This window comes from Chrysemys picta, chromosome 1 (assembly GCF_011386835.1).
Source record: "Chrysemys picta bellii isolate R12L10 chromosome 1, ASM1138683v2, whole genome shotgun sequence".
NCBI classification, from domain to species: Eukaryota; Metazoa; Chordata; order Testudines; family Emydidae; genus Chrysemys; species Chrysemys picta.
This window is the reverse complement of record NC_088791.1, coordinates 73,811,032-73,826,792: the sequence shown is the minus strand read 5'-3', so window position 1 is coordinate 73,826,792 and position 15,761 is coordinate 73,811,032. Positions and strand designations below refer to the sequence as shown.

At 34.9% G+C, this 15,761-nt stretch overlaps 1 protein-coding gene across 8 annotated transcripts in view; it reads right to left on the bottom strand.

Annotated features, from left to right (window-relative positions):
• Positions 1-15,761, bottom strand: part of PTPRQ (protein tyrosine phosphatase receptor type Q) — a 196,382-nt gene that overhangs the window by 93,409 nt on the left and 87,212 nt on the right. For all 8 annotated transcript variants that reach the window (XM_042850788.2, XM_065559792.1, XM_065559816.1 and 5 more), the window contains exons 32-36: positions 13,461-13,643; positions 12,510-12,611; positions 10,161-10,281; positions 7,641-7,801; positions 6,328-6,473 (exon numbers count right to left, since the gene is read on the bottom strand). In XM_042850788.2, coding sequence (XP_042706722.2) covers positions 6,328-6,473; positions 7,641-7,801; positions 10,161-10,281; positions 12,510-12,611; positions 13,461-13,643 — 713 coding nt within the window. The remainder of the gene's footprint in view (positions 1-6,327; positions 6,474-7,640; positions 7,802-10,160; positions 10,282-12,509; positions 12,612-13,460; positions 13,644-15,761) is intronic.

Sequence of the window (15,761 nt, the reverse complement as noted above, 5' to 3'; positions counted from 1 at the left end):
CTGCTTGTAGTGCAGTGAGCTTGTCGAGGTCTCCCCAGACTTGGAGTTCTGGTCCATTGCCCGGTGGTACAGTGGCTTCAGGGATTTGATAGCAGAGCTAGAACAAACACTAATGATGTGGAAAGCCCCGTGCAAAGCAGGGGTCTGAATGTTGAAGTGGGGTATTTATGCTGGCTGCAGATAACCCCTGGCCTGAAGGCTGGGTGGATAGACACAACAAATAACCTGGGCTGGAAATTTTGGGAAGGCATTAGGGGACTCCCAGCATCTGAGTTACTAGTTCAAGATTCAACAGCACTCAGGTGTCAACCCATACCCCCTTATGGACTAGCTGGCTTGACTGTAAAACACACTTAATTCGGGCTAGAGATTTTTGTACATGGATGCAAATTGGGTTAAGGACAACATTCAAGTTATACCTCGAGCTTACACTGAAGTAAAGACAAACCCTCCCTATCTCCTGGCTCTTTTTCACTTTCTGTATGTCTGTACGCGTAGTGAACAATAAACACCTGGTAAACCATAGGATGCCATAATGCATATTCCAAGAAAGAGAGAGAATGGAAAGAAACAATGTTACCAACAATGCTACTCCAACCTTCACTCTCTCAAGGTTAGGATCACTAAGTTGAACATCAAGAAGCAATCTCAAGGAAAACAAAAAATAGTACTAAAATTTCAATTATATGGATAGAAATGTCTGGATGAATTAGTTAAAATTACATATTCACTTGAAAGTTTGGTGCCTACTCTTGATACTAATGACCCTCACTAATTATGATACTGAAAAACATTCTTTTATTTTCCTCTATTTTTAAAATTTGTTTATTTTGAGTATTTAACAGTAGTTCACTATTTCAATGGAACCACTCAAATGCTGTAGTTAAGCACATGCTTAAGTGCTTTACTGGATGTGGGGGCCTGTGAGTATAATTAGCTTCACTGTTCTGTGGATACTCTTTCCCCAGGGCCTGCAAAAAGAGTGTTCACCTGTAACAGCAGCAGCCAAGCTGGAAATGATACGGAGAGAGAGGAGGCAGGAGAGTTCCTGGAGAAACAGAAAGGAGGGGCAGGGCAGAGGACTGGGCCTCAGCATGTTTGATGTTGTTGCTGTCAGGCCCACCCAAAAGATGCTTATAAACACCAGCGAGGAGCAGAAATATCTTGATAATTTTTTTATTAAAGAATTTTTAAAATGCATGATATACTATTTAAAGGAGGCTCTAACATAATCGTTTTAAAAATAATTTAGTTTAAACAAAATCAAGGGAATAGTATGCCCTTTAAAACTTCAGTTAAAATGCATTTAAGTTACTCAAAAAACCTTTAAATTACCAATATAAATATGGAAAAAGAGGTTTGGTTAGGTCATTCACCTTAAGAGAAAAAGATTTAAACTCAGCTAGAACATCAGTACGTAAGTTTATCTGTAAATAACAAATACATTAAGGCAGAGCTGAGTTTTGGACCTGATGAAACCAACAGCCACAGGACTCCTAGCTTTCAGAGGAGCTACACATGTAAAGGAGAATCTCAACTTTCATTAAGACAAGCATGGGTCAGATCTTCTGCTGGTGTATACTGGCATAGCTTCACTTCCATCAATGTGGCTCTATCCATTTATGCCATCTGACAATCTGGCTCTGGGTTTCTAGTAATTTTCCTTGTAAGTATAAACTGATCACTAGGGTTGAAAGGAACGAGCAGCTGAGCACCATTTCTGCGGTAGGAAACTGAGACCAAAGATTTCCCTATCCCAGCACATACTTATGTAAAACTAGTCAGTTAAATTTGAGGTATATTCCAAATAATCATCTCTTTAATCCTCCTTGCAAACCTCAGGTCAGCTCTGTGCATATGTGACACTGGTGTGCAGGAATAGGTAATATTTTGGAGGTAAAAAAACTGTTTTGCAGGCCTGCCCTAAGAAAGCTATTGCCAGCTCTGATTAAAGAAATACAGGATTTAGTAAAACAGGACAGGCATTCAGTTCATTTCTAAGAACATGGAAAAGAACACACATGAAGTGTTCCCTAACTGGTAAAGGCAGGTAATTGTGAAGATGTAGGATCAATTTTCAAGGTAAAAAAAGGCTCTCCCTACGTGAAAAGCCCAAGTTAGCTGGGCTTCTAAACTCTCTGGCATAGTTTTTGAATCATTTAAACAAAAAGTATCTTTAGCAAAAAAAAAAAAATGAATACACCATCGTTATCTTAATTGTGGCTTGCTTCTAAATCAATGATCAAATATGGAGATAAGGGCATTACAAACTTTTAGCAATTACCGTTAACCAAAGTAGAACTAAAAAGCTAGAGCTAGTGATAGAACATTGCCCACTTTTTGTAGAGGAGAATCAATAAACAGCTATGTGTACTTGTTTTCAACCACAGAAGAGATGGTTTGTAGAATAAAGTATATGGATAGATTTCTTTCTCTACACAAGGTGCCATGTAAAGAATATATGAAGCAACCAACAAAGTTCCTAAAATTGTAAGATGTAGAAATTATATGGTGGAATGACATCTCTCACTATGTTTTTGTGTTTTATTTCTGAATTTTTATTATGTAAAAATTCATGAAAGCTGTTTAAACAGAAATAAAAAGTGATGTACGGAATCTGGACTGGTACTGATCATCATAGAATAAAATGGATTCAGAAAAATGGCTGCATCAAGGTATGTGCTTTTAGCAAACCACATTAGAAGTTATGATCAGTTAGAAGCATACACTGGGCATGCAGTAAGCACCGCTATGAAAAATGAAACGTGGACATGCAAAATGTGCCAAGGAAAAAAGTAACAGATTAAAAACATTTAAAACCAAACTTTTTCAAGATGAAAAGGTTAAACAGTCCTTCAAAATGAAGGCTGTAACTGACATTAAATGCCAATTTGAAGTCTGGGTTTCTCTAAGGTCATAGCTTCACATTGTGCCATCGCCCATTCACCCTATTCTCAAAGAGAATAAGATACTTATGCTTACCCTGGCCTGCTAGCAGGACTAGCAGATAAGAGGAGCAGAAAGGATGATTTGATGTGTATGCTTACAGTCATATTTCAGATAGGCATGCACCCATAAACTCAAACCCAACTAATAGGTCTAATTTTACTCCTAACAGACTGTGCAACCAAGGTACTTCTAGCTAACTCACATGCTAATTATTACATTGTGAATTCTTGGGGCATGAAATGAGTCTTCTCTATGGCTCCCATTCTGCAATCAGATCTACGTGGGCAGAAACTTACACTCATGCAGAACCCCACCAATTTCAATGGGGCTACACATGAGTGCAAAGATTGGCCCGCACAGAGCAGATTGCAGGAGCAGGGCCTATATTTGCAGAGTGACATGTAAACATATATCTTCAGGAAAATAAATATCTAAATCCAGTAAGCGCTAACTGTAAAATTATGCCACATAGATCAGATTTCTTGTTTTGTACTTTGATGTCTTCATAACCTTACATTTCTTCATTTTCTTCCACAAACACAAAGCTTTTAACCAAAAATTTATTAAGGAAAATTATATTTTCTTGAATTATATTTGCATATAGTAATATATAATATAATAAAATAACGAACAAATCAATTATAAAAACAACAAGGAGTCCAGGGGCACCTTAAAGACTAACAGATTTATTTGGGTATAAGCTTTCGTGGGTAAAAAATCTCACTTCTTCAGAGGCATTTGAAGAAGTGAGATTTTGTACCCCAAAGCTTATGCCCAAATAAATCTGTTAGTCTTTAAGGTGCCACCGGACTCCTTGTTGTTTTTGTGGATACAGACTAACATGGCTACCCCTTGATAAATAAATTATAGACACTCTTGAATGATATGGATATAAGCAATTAAAAATTCATATCCTGGTTCATGAATAGAGCTACTCAGCACTACGGTTATACAAAATAAATAAATAAATAAATAAATAAATAGTTAATATTAGGGCTGTCAAGCGATTAAAAAAATTAATAGCGATAAATTGTGTGATTAAAAAATTAATCCTGATTAAACAATAATAGAATTCCATTTATTTAAATATTTTGGATGTTTTTTACATTTTAAAATATATTGATTTCAGTTACAACACAGAATACAAAGTGTACAATACTCACTTTATATTTATTTTTATTACATATATTTGCACTATAAAAAACAAAAGAAATAGTATTTTTCAGTTCACCTAATACAAGTACTGTAGTGCAATCTCTTTATCATGAAAGTTAAACTTACAAATGTAGAATTATGTAAAAAAAAAAACGCATTCAAAAACAAAACAATGTAAAACTTTAGAGCCTACAAGTCCACTCAGTCCTACTTCTTGTTCTGCCAATCGCTCAGACAAACAAGTTTGTTTACATTTGCAGAAGATAATGCTGGCTGCTTCTTGTTTATGTCACCTGAAAGTGAGAACAGGCATTTGCATGGCACTGTTGTAGCCGGCATTGCAAGATATTTATATGCCAGATGCACTAAAGATTCATATGTCTCTTCATGCTTCAACCACTATTCCAGAGGACATGTGTCCATGCAGATGACCGGTTCTGCTCAATAACGATCCAAAGCAGTGCAGACCGACGCATGTTCATTTTCATCATCTGAGTCTGATGCCACCAGCAGAAGGTTGATTTTCTTTTTTGGTGGTTTGGGTTCTGTAGTTTCTGCATCAGAGTGTTGATCTTTTAAGACTTCTGAAAGCATGCTCCACACCTCATCCCTCTCAGATTTTGGAAGGCACTTCCAAGGTGAAATATATTGCAGAAAGCAGGTAAAACAGAGCAGGAGACATACTATTCTCCCCCAAGGAGTTCAGTCACAAATTTAATTAACGCATTATTTTTTTAACAAGCGTCATCAGCATGGAAGCATGTCCTCTAGAATGATGGCCGAAGCATGAAGAGGCATATGAAACTTTAGCACATCTGGCACATAAATATCTTGTGACGCTAGCTACAACCGTGCCATGTGAACGCCTGTTCTCACTTTCAGGTGACATTGTAATTAAAAAGTGGGCAGCATTATCTCCCATAAATGTAAACAAACTTGTTTCTCTTAGCGATTGGCTGAACAAGAAGTAGGACTGAGTGGACTTGTAGGCTCTAAAGTTTTACATCGTTTTATTTTTGAGTGCAGTTATGTAACAAACAAAAAAACATTTGTAAGTTGCACTTTCATGATAAAGAGATTGCACTACAGTACTTGTATGAAGTGAATTGAAAAATACTATTTCTTTTGTTTATCATTTTTACAGTGCAAATATTTGTAATAAAAAATAATATAAAGTGAGCACTGTACACTTTGTATTCTGTGTTGTAATTGAAATACATATATATGAAAATGTAGAAAAGCATCAAAATATTTAATAAATTTCAATTTGTATTCTATTATTTAACAATACAATTAATCGTGATTAATTTTTTTAACTGTGATTAATTGACAATTAATATATATCATGCATAAAGTTAAGATCAGTCTGAGAAGTACCTACACAATAAACCACATCCTAATCCCCAGATTGGGGGAGGGATAGCTCAGTGGTTTGAGCATTGGCCTACTAAACTCAGGGTTGTGAGTTCAATCCTTGAAGGTGCCACTTAGGGATCTGGGGAAAAATCAGTACTTGGTCCTGCTAGTGAAGGCAGGGGGCTGGACTCGATGACCTTCCAGTTCTAGGAGATAGGATATCTCCATTAATTAATTTTTTATTTATTCATAACTGATAAACAAATGCATTTCTTCCATAATTTAAAACAGTGTAGACTAACCTCATTTGTCTTCTATGTTTTAAAATAATATGTTATAATTATGTTAGAAAGAAAAATTGTTTTCTGCAGAGACATTTACTAAGGAGTAACAGACTATGAGGCGGTATTCTATCCTTCCCTATGGCAACACTATCTTCTGATTTTCATTATTGCTCAAAAAATACATTAAAAACATATAAGAATGTCATTTCACTAGGCACATATCATTTCACTTTGCAGCCTAGAACACGAGATCATTTATTCTACATGAAATTTACTCTATTTTTTTTGGTATGCATTAGTCCCTTCATGTTTAATAGCATAAATGCTCCTTGGGATGCATAGGAATTTTGAAATTGCAGGATACCACAAATATCATTTCAAGGTGAGGGTTAGGCTAATGCACTTATCCTTTTAATAATATGCTAAAAATCAAAATTATCTGGTAATGAGGTGGGAGTGAAAAAAGAATATGACATTTACTGTACAGTTGGTTTAATCTTTTATGATACATTAAAGATTCAAAGAAAAGTAAATGCATTTTTCTGTACTAAAATCTACAAAAATGATATAAAAAGAAACTTACCTTTATAAAAATTCCTGAATTATTTTTGTAATAAACTGAATAATATTGTATAATCCCATTAGGCCTTTGAGGAGGGGACCAGAAAACCATTATTGATGATGCAGTGAGGTTTCTGTACATGACATCTTTTGGTGGATCACTTGGTGCTGGAATAAGATTAAGATTTAGCTTATGTAACATAAGTTTTTGTGCTTTTTATTACCCAAGATTTAGACTTTATTGACTTGAAAAAATGTTATATTAAAGCATAGATCCTGTCTCTGGAGGAGGTGGGAAAGGTACAATTGAACTAATGGCTACCAATACACTTTGAAAGCCCTGATTTTCAAAGACATTCATTTTTCAGAGAGAGTCAAAGACATGCATACATTTACATGCACAAATCCAAGTTTATGCACTCAGTGAACCTATGCAACTTGAGATGTGTAAGTGTGTGTACTTACTGTTTTATGCAAATATAAATCCCAATTCATGCATATGCACAAAGCGTTATGCATGCATACAATCTTAACAAATGTGTTTCATGTGTATACAGAGTCCTTTATGCGTGTTTCATTAACTAAAATAAGTTTTTCACACTTTTTACTACCATTAGCATTGTAGAGCCAATACAGCTAGGGAACTGTGAGTTAGATTCTATTCTAGCTCACACCATCATTCACAGAATTATTGACTAAGATACTGATCCTACAAATGACTATGTGCAGAAAAATCCATGTGCTTATTCAGAACCACACTTTGGCCACTAAGGCTCCACAAAGGTGCAGAGAAACATGCACACAGTTAATTGAAGGATAGGGACCTAAGTTTCAGTGACAGAATTGTTATTATTGGTGACATCAGAGCCAGAAAGGAACTAACTTGAATTTCAAAGCTAAGTGTACAGTGTTGCCTCCTAGAAAAAGACCTTTCACTTCTGAAGTATATGAAATTCATTGGGATCAAATCAACTTGGAATCCCATAATGCCATGTTTATAAAACTGCTTTCAGACTACAACCACTTTACACCTGTGTTTGTGAGAAAGACACACTAAAACTGTCAGGGCTTTCCTTCTCAGGACCTTATTTCACAGCTTGATAGAACAAAGGGCAATAAAACCAAACTCTCCTCTTTTTACTTCATTTCAAAGAGCAATATAAAGAGACGTTTAAATTTAAATGTCTTGCAGCAAAATGTAGTGCTCTGTTTGATGAAGAGACATTAGACCCCCATTGGAATCGCAGCTTTCGCCTAAGCTTAAATAAGGTTGACACAAACTTATGGATGCAACTATAGATTATTTGTATGATTTATTACTATACATAAGCTTACCTCCTTCAGAAGTTCTGAAGCTTATAATGCTACTTTTTATGTTTCCATCCCCAAATCTGGTACTTGTTGTTATATAAACTTTGTATTCATTGTTATTTTCTAGGTCTGTGAACATCAGTGATGTTTCTGTTACATTAACACTTCTTTTTAACATTGTATTCCTAAAGAAGTAAATCATTACATATATACATTTTCATGACAAAACTGCAGCATAGTATAATACATTTTACTAAAAATACCACAGAAAACAATATTGTCTATACAGAAACTCCTAAAATAGAAATAGAACTTTCATCTACTGTAAATCCATTATATTATTCAAAAAATTATCAAAGATGTTGAGTTTTAAAAGGCACTTCTCACAAATCAAATAAGAAACAAGCCTTAGCCAAAACTACAGAAATTCATTAGAGCTAGATAGCTAACACAACTGAGACCAATATTTTCTTAAATTCCTGTAACTTATAAATAGTGTATTTCTTGCAAGAAAACCATTAAAAACTGATAGGTTTTTTTTTTTTTTTTTTTTACTATTAGCTCACATTTGAGTTCTTCATTGTGGATTTCTGGCTTCATTTTTTGAGAAAAGTTGCTACATTTCCTACAGCTAATGTAATATAGTTGTTAGAATACTTAGATAAGTTTTCTTCTACACTTTCAAATGGCCCGCATTCACTATCTTTGCCTCTTTACATGGTATTAGGAAGCTCTTGCATTAGTTATATCCGCTGGAAAATGTTGCCACTAAGAAAAGTTGTGGTTCAAGAGCTTATTTGCCGTATCAGCCCTAGTAATTAATTATGATGATTTTATAGCACCTAAAAATGTTCTAAATAATTTAAAAGACAAGGGATGAAATCCTGGCTCCACTGAAGTCAGTGGGAGTTTTCACCCAAGGTCCTTACCTCAAAGAGCTAATGGCAATCTAATTTCAGACGTGAGAGGGTATGTGGGGATAAGACACAAGGGAGTAGATGGAGAGGATAAGGACAAGAGTTACATCAGTGAAGTTCTGTGGTTACTTAATTTAGGCATCTGCAGATCTAGATGGTTCAGTTAACAAGTTATTGAAAAATGATTAATAATGATATATTCTGTAGTAATCACAGATATAATAAGTCTTAAGGAAGGATTTTAATAAAGAGGAAGTTCTTTTATCTTTAATATCCTTAGGTCTTTAAACACAGTATGCACCAAAACCATATTCCTTAACATGAAGGAGATCTGTTTGTGCTACAAGTTCATCCACAGTTCAAAGTTCTCCACAGATGCAGATGACATTAGCACTTGCCAGTACAGTGGAAGGAGTGGTGGAAATTTATACTCTTTATACTCTTCTGGAGAGTGGGATTACTTGTGTTCACCTTACCACTATTTTAAAGCAGACGTTTATAACTAAGAAAAAAGATAAAAATTAGCTACCGCCAGGAGAAACTTTTAGGTCACTTTTAAAAATAAGGAGTACATATTTAGTAGTAATATATCTATAAGAACTCCTCAGCTGTAACACAGTACCATTTTGCATACATAATTTACATTGATTGCATGGTATGTATTTCTGTAGCTATTTGCCCTTATGCATTGGGTAATGGCAATAGAAGGGCACAGCATAAATACAATAAATAACTGCAATCAACAATCAAAATAAACAAATCAACATGTGGCAATCCCCAGTAAAGGCAATATGTAGGGCTTACAAAAGGAAGCTATGACAAATCTTTAGAACAAGTAGTGTTCAGAAGAAGAGAGTGAAAAAAAGTTTTAAACTGGGATTTAAAATGACAATAGTCTTTTTTTGAAGGAGGAAGAGACAGCTTCCAAGAGGCACAAATAAATATAATATAATATAATATAATATAATATAATATAATATAATATAATATAATATAATATCTAGCACTTATAATGAGTGTTATAACAGGGTTGAGAAGAAGACAGATAAGATGGCATGGTAACAACGTATTGGGAAGTGCTGAAGTAGCAGGAAACATGATGTGTACAAAATATCACGCTGGGTGTTACTAATGTCAGAGAGTGGACAAGGACTGCTATCACAACTCCTAGCTTGTTCGGACCACTGAATGGGAGCTGAAACAGCATTTTTCAATGGTTCTTGGCCATCTCCATCCAATCAGGAGGATATTTGTCCATCTTTAGCTGGAAACATTAGCAGACCCCAAACAATAGGGTTTGTTGGGGTCTTATTTTATCGTTAATTACACCCCAAATGGTCCAATTAATATGTGAGGATGGGAGATCACCCAGCTAATTTAAATATAAACTCATTTTGCAAAACCAAAAACATTTGAAAAATATTTTAGATGCTTGCAAATCATTTAATTCTACAATTTTCATATACCCCTATTTAGAATGGCATTTGTGTATATGAAAGTATTTTAAGTAACTTATTAATATTCACTCTCAAAATGTATATTCAACAAGGTCTATAAGAAAAACCTTACATTCTTTTTAGATTACAGATTAATATTTATCCTCAGAACTATTTCCAGAAAATCTTACCAGACATGAACTGTGTAATAGAGGATAATTCCATTTGGCTCCAGTGGTTGTTTCCATGACAACTTCACAGTGACACCCGACAACTGTTTTACTGAGAGGGATTGTGGAGGTGAACTAGGAGCTATAAAGTGAGAGTGCAGAACACAACAACTTGTTAGACAGCTAAGATCTGAGTGACATGGTTAAATGCAGTATCTTTAAATAGGATTTTAATTATTTGTGCTAGGAAGTGAATTATGGAAACACACAGGTACAGTATCCATATCAAATGGTGTTATAGACAGGCTTCTTTACTTTTTCAGCCAGATGATAAAGGAAGATTTTTCATGGTAGTGTTAAAACATCTGTTTCTGTGATTCAATGGAAAAAAACATTTCATGAGAAAACAGAGCAATGGGTTTGTCACACTGATTCACCTACTGTCCAAGTATATTATTGTAATTTTTTCCCTTCTAATAAAAGCAAGAGCTTTTTAGGTGTGAATGCATATCAAATATAACAAAATAGTTCCCCTGAGGAGAAGTGGAGCTGGAAATAATTATATGAAGCACCAAAAGATGGGAAAATTGATGAGCATAGCATTGAGAGATGATAAAAATGTGGGATACCATGCAGAGTTAAATCTTTTCACTCCATCAAATAAGGAACACAATCACACATTTAACATGTCATGACAGAAAATATACATGTATTCAATGAATGAGACAACTGAAATTCATTCTAAGATGAACACGAGACAGGAGTATAACCATTCAGTACTGAGACAGCATAGCTAAACAAAAACGTTATAATACATTTTGATTTCATTCTAATTAAAATATTTTAAGGTTTATGCAAATGTTGCTGTGGTGAAAATGTATCTGTATGTATGCTTAGTAATAACGATATTTTTCACTAAAGTGTTATTGAGGAAGTAAAACTGTTAATTTTTTTTCTGGACTACCAGATAAAGATATTACACTATGCTGTAATGTTAACATTACTTTTGTTGTTCAAATTAAACAAAACAGCATCATGTACTAAAAATTCAGGTCATGGCTGTGGTCATGCATGGAAATTGAGAACATAAGCATAGCTATTAGCAAATCTGTGAAGCATTCGATCTGATGCTCTGAACAGTGTGTACTTTGGAGTAAGATACATGTGGCGTATTATAAATATTTTTGTTGCTCTTCCTTTAATTGCACTGTCTTTCTCAACCACAGAGGACAGCATAAATGTTTTAAACATCTTACTCTCAGTACATTTTGGAAGAAATCTTAATTTTGCCTGAACAAAGGCTTAATAAAGTCCGTGAATGCCTGTATTTACTGGTAATAAATAGTGACAGCTGTATTTAGTGTTTAATAAATTATTAACCTCGGTAGCCCTACAATAAAAGGTCTATCAAATACTGAATTTCACATGTCTCTGGCATTTCTTGATTCTAAGATATTATTTGTCTTTAACTCATAGATCTCCTTATTCAGCTAACAAACTCTTTAGTAAAATACAGAATGAATGTTTGCTCTAAATAAAAAACATTTTAAACAAATGGCATAAATTTATATAATTGAACTGTTTTTGGTGTATTATAGCAACATTTATATTGAGCAATGTAACATGGTATGGGTTGTGGATGAGAGCCTCTGGCCACTTTTGGAGTTTTGCAGAAATGCACCACCACAGCAGGAACCCCCAGAGGAATTGTGTCTAATGGGATTGAGAGGGAGCGTAGATGTTAAATCATTAAATAAAGTATAGTATACACTCTGATAATGTATGGCCAGCTCTGCTGGCTAGTATGGAGGGCAGTGCCCTGGCCCGATCTTTGACTCACCCCTCCATGCTCAATTTGGGGTGTCTAGTGCCACTGATTAGGTCCTTTGAGCACTAACACAATACTAATAACTATAACTATAAATTCATCAATTTAGAAGAGCCAAAGACTCTAAGCACAAGAACTATGACTGCTCTAGGTCCACGTCCTGGGAGGCAAAAGGAACGGGGATCTGTGCTTTCTCCATTCGTCCACTTTTACACCCAGGCAGAAACAACCTCCATCTGACTTACTGCTGCCCTTCTGTAACAGTAAAATAGTAAATAGACTAAAATAGTAACAGTAAATTAAGGGTTCTTAAAAATGTAAGACACTGATGAGATATAAGAACAATAACAGTGTTGCTTTCCAAATACAGAACTTTTGTGATTTGACATAAAACTTATACTAATAGAGGTATTAAAGAATAAAGATAAATCTAAATGAAAAGTGCCTATATAAATCAAATGTACAAAGACCTCTGAAACAAAGTTTAAGACTTGTCCACTAGAAGTGGACAATGATATATTGTAATTTCTTTTCTGACTTACCATCTTCATTAGTCAATATGTTTAGAGGTGCACTACGAACCCCTTCACCCTGGCTAGTGCTTGCAGACACCTCAACTGTATATTTGGTATATTTCTTTAAACCTAAAGAAAGAAGAATGCAGTAAACTATTTTATAAATTCTGAGGGGGATTTTAGTGAATATTTAAAAAAAAAAAAGTTAAAAAACACTTCTGAGTACATAAGTAGGCAAAAGTGCTGAGCATCTCACAACTTCCACTGACCTCAAGGTTGATATTAGATGTGCCAAATATGTCTTAGAAGAATTTTTTAATGATTTTTTCTGAGTCCCGCAGCATAAAAATGTCTTGTCCAATAACACCTAAGATTGGAGACCAATTTTCTGCTGGACACAGTTCACGTGTGTAAACTTTTAAGTGGAAATTACCCTTTTAAAGTATTTCAGAAACTGGGACATCCGCAAAATCAGATTTATAACTGAAATTAAGTCTCAACTTTAGCCATAATCTGAAGTATTTCAATATCTTCTAGTTTTACAGGAATGTGAAGGCATCTGTTTTTCTTAATATAGAAATCTGCATGTTCATATAATTAAAAAATCATTTTGTTCCATATAATGGATTATTGTGTTTAAAACTGAAGTGTTAAAATTAAGACCCTGATCCCACAAATACTTATACATGTGCTTAATTTTATACATCTGAGTAGTCCCACTGAAGTCAGTGAAACTAAATCTGAGAGTGTTTTCAGGATCAAGGTCTTAGTATTCACAATTAGTACTAAATTTAGTGTCAGTGGTGGCTATCTTTTTGAAAAGTGCCATCTAATGACATTGGCATATTAAAGTCAAGGTTGTAAACATTAAGTTTCCAGAAGCATTAAATATTTCCTTCTGACTGGAATTTGTCAACATGAACTATACAACATCAACCAACCAGGACACTATCAAGTTTCAGATTGTTACATACTGACCTGTAATACTTATCGTCAGAAGAGTAGTGTTTATGATTCTTAGCTCAGTTCCATTAATCCTCCTGAGATATACAGTGTACTTCTGTATAATCCCATTGGGAACAGATGGTGGAAAAAATGATAACTCTACTTCTGTAGATGAGATGTTCCTGTAGGTTATGTTTTCTGGTGCACTATCAGGAACTGAAAGAGGAAAATTCAGACTTAAAAAAAGAGTCAAGTCAAAGTTTTGTTCATTAGTTAAGCAATAAAAAATATAGTATATTGTAAATATTTGATCATTTTTTACTAAAAGCAATCATTTAATATTTTTACAAGTTGAGCTGCAAGGTCAAAGAGACATGAAAAATGTATCTATAATATATAATGCAATTATCTGTATAATGAGGTTTTTTATGTACAGCCTTTAACAAATTGGTGGAATCCTCTTGACAAATGAACTAAAGACCTTCTCACTTCCCCCCACCCTGTGATGCTGAGCTTCCTCCCTGACACCTTAGTAGCTATCACCATGAATTTCCAACTTGGCTCTCTCTCAAGAAACTCTTCATTGATGTGCTGCCAATATTTTAACAAATGGTTTCCACTAACATTTTTTCCATTTGCCTTTGCTGCTCCACATGCTTGCAAAGAGGTAGGGACTGGGCAATCTTTTAATTGGTTTTCCCATTAAAAAAAACAAAACATGTTTTCCCAGATCCCAGAACCAGGGAGGGAGGCACCAGCACATGATAACATTGTATAATCATTTTCTGAAACAAAATACAAATATAATATAAGTTTGGTTATCACTGCACAGCTTTCAGTTTGTGCAGTTTGACAAGATAGAGGGGGTAAATGGGTTTTACAGGAGTTCTGGGTATCCTCCCTAGGAAATATTTTGAAAATACCTGCCACTTGATGCAACCCATTGCATTCAAAATACAAAACTTTTGCTCTTCAGATATATTTGTATGAACCCCTGAGATAAGTCACCTCTGGCTAGGAGGATTTAGCAGTATCCAGAGAGCGGATGAATTTCATCAGAGGCTGGGAAATCATTCTAAACATCCTCCTAGTTTAGTGGTGGAATTTTAATAAGGATCTCTCAAACACAACAATGCTTCAATAGGTCCCAGTTCCCTCCATACTTTCAATCTGAAAATGCCTGCCTTCCCTGTGATACATCTCATCTCTGAAGATCTCATAATGAATGTTTTCGCAGGTTCTCTTCTAGTTCTGGATTCAAACCTATTGTTCTGCATCCACTGCACCCCCAAGAGAAGGGGAAAGGAGGACCTGAGGTTATAAGGAATGATCTGAACCTAAAATAAATTTGTTTAGTTTAAAGAATGGGTGAAGGTTTCCAACATTTTTTTTTAACACATGCCTATTAATAATACACTTCAAGTATAAGTTTTTCAGGCCTGTTGCTAAGTGTACAATACTTTCTTGAACATATTCCTTATCAGGTAAAATCCACTGTATGATGCAATGTGTTCAGCTACAAATGGTGGTAACTAGTAAGGGAGGGAATGACCAGCTAGAAGGTCTTTGGCAGTTATTTATTACAGATTTATGTCATCATTAAGACTTTGGTATCTAGGTTCCTACTGACTTTTAAAAACAAATGACAGATTATATTAGCTAACGTTCAGCTAAGTAAGCACAAAGTAGTTTCACTTTCAGGACATCATATTGTCATCTTTGCCTACCCAAATGGACACAAGCCAAAATTTTCAAATTGAATGCATAAAGTTAGACTCCAAAATACACACATAGGAACCTCTATCAAAGTGGCCTGCTTTTCAGAGTTGCTGGGTACCTATATTTCCCACTAACTTCATTTCTTTGTTTCCTCTTTCTCCATCTTGATAAATACATCACCATGGTCTAACTTCCTTCTCTTGCAGTTGCTACCATTCTATTTCCCTTCTCCTATTTATTTCCCAAATCCTAGAGCATGCTGTTCACTCTCATTGCCTTGACTTCCCCTTCTTCAGATGATCCCTTCCAATTTGGCTTTTGTCCTCCCCATTCCAATACAACTTCCCTTATCAAGATTACTAATTTCTTATTTATTAGCTCCCCACATACCCTCCTGTTCCTCTGTATCTCTAAGAGATCTGTGCAGTCTCTTCCTCCATGTCTCCCTTTCACTGTGACTTATCTATTCCCAATCATTCACCCACCGCATATATACCAATTATTCAAAATCACTCCTCTTCTATACTCCCGACTAGAACTAGTAAAAAAAAATCAGGGGCTATTTTGTTTAAAAAATGTATTTTTGTGCTCCAAAACTATTCATGAATTTGACGA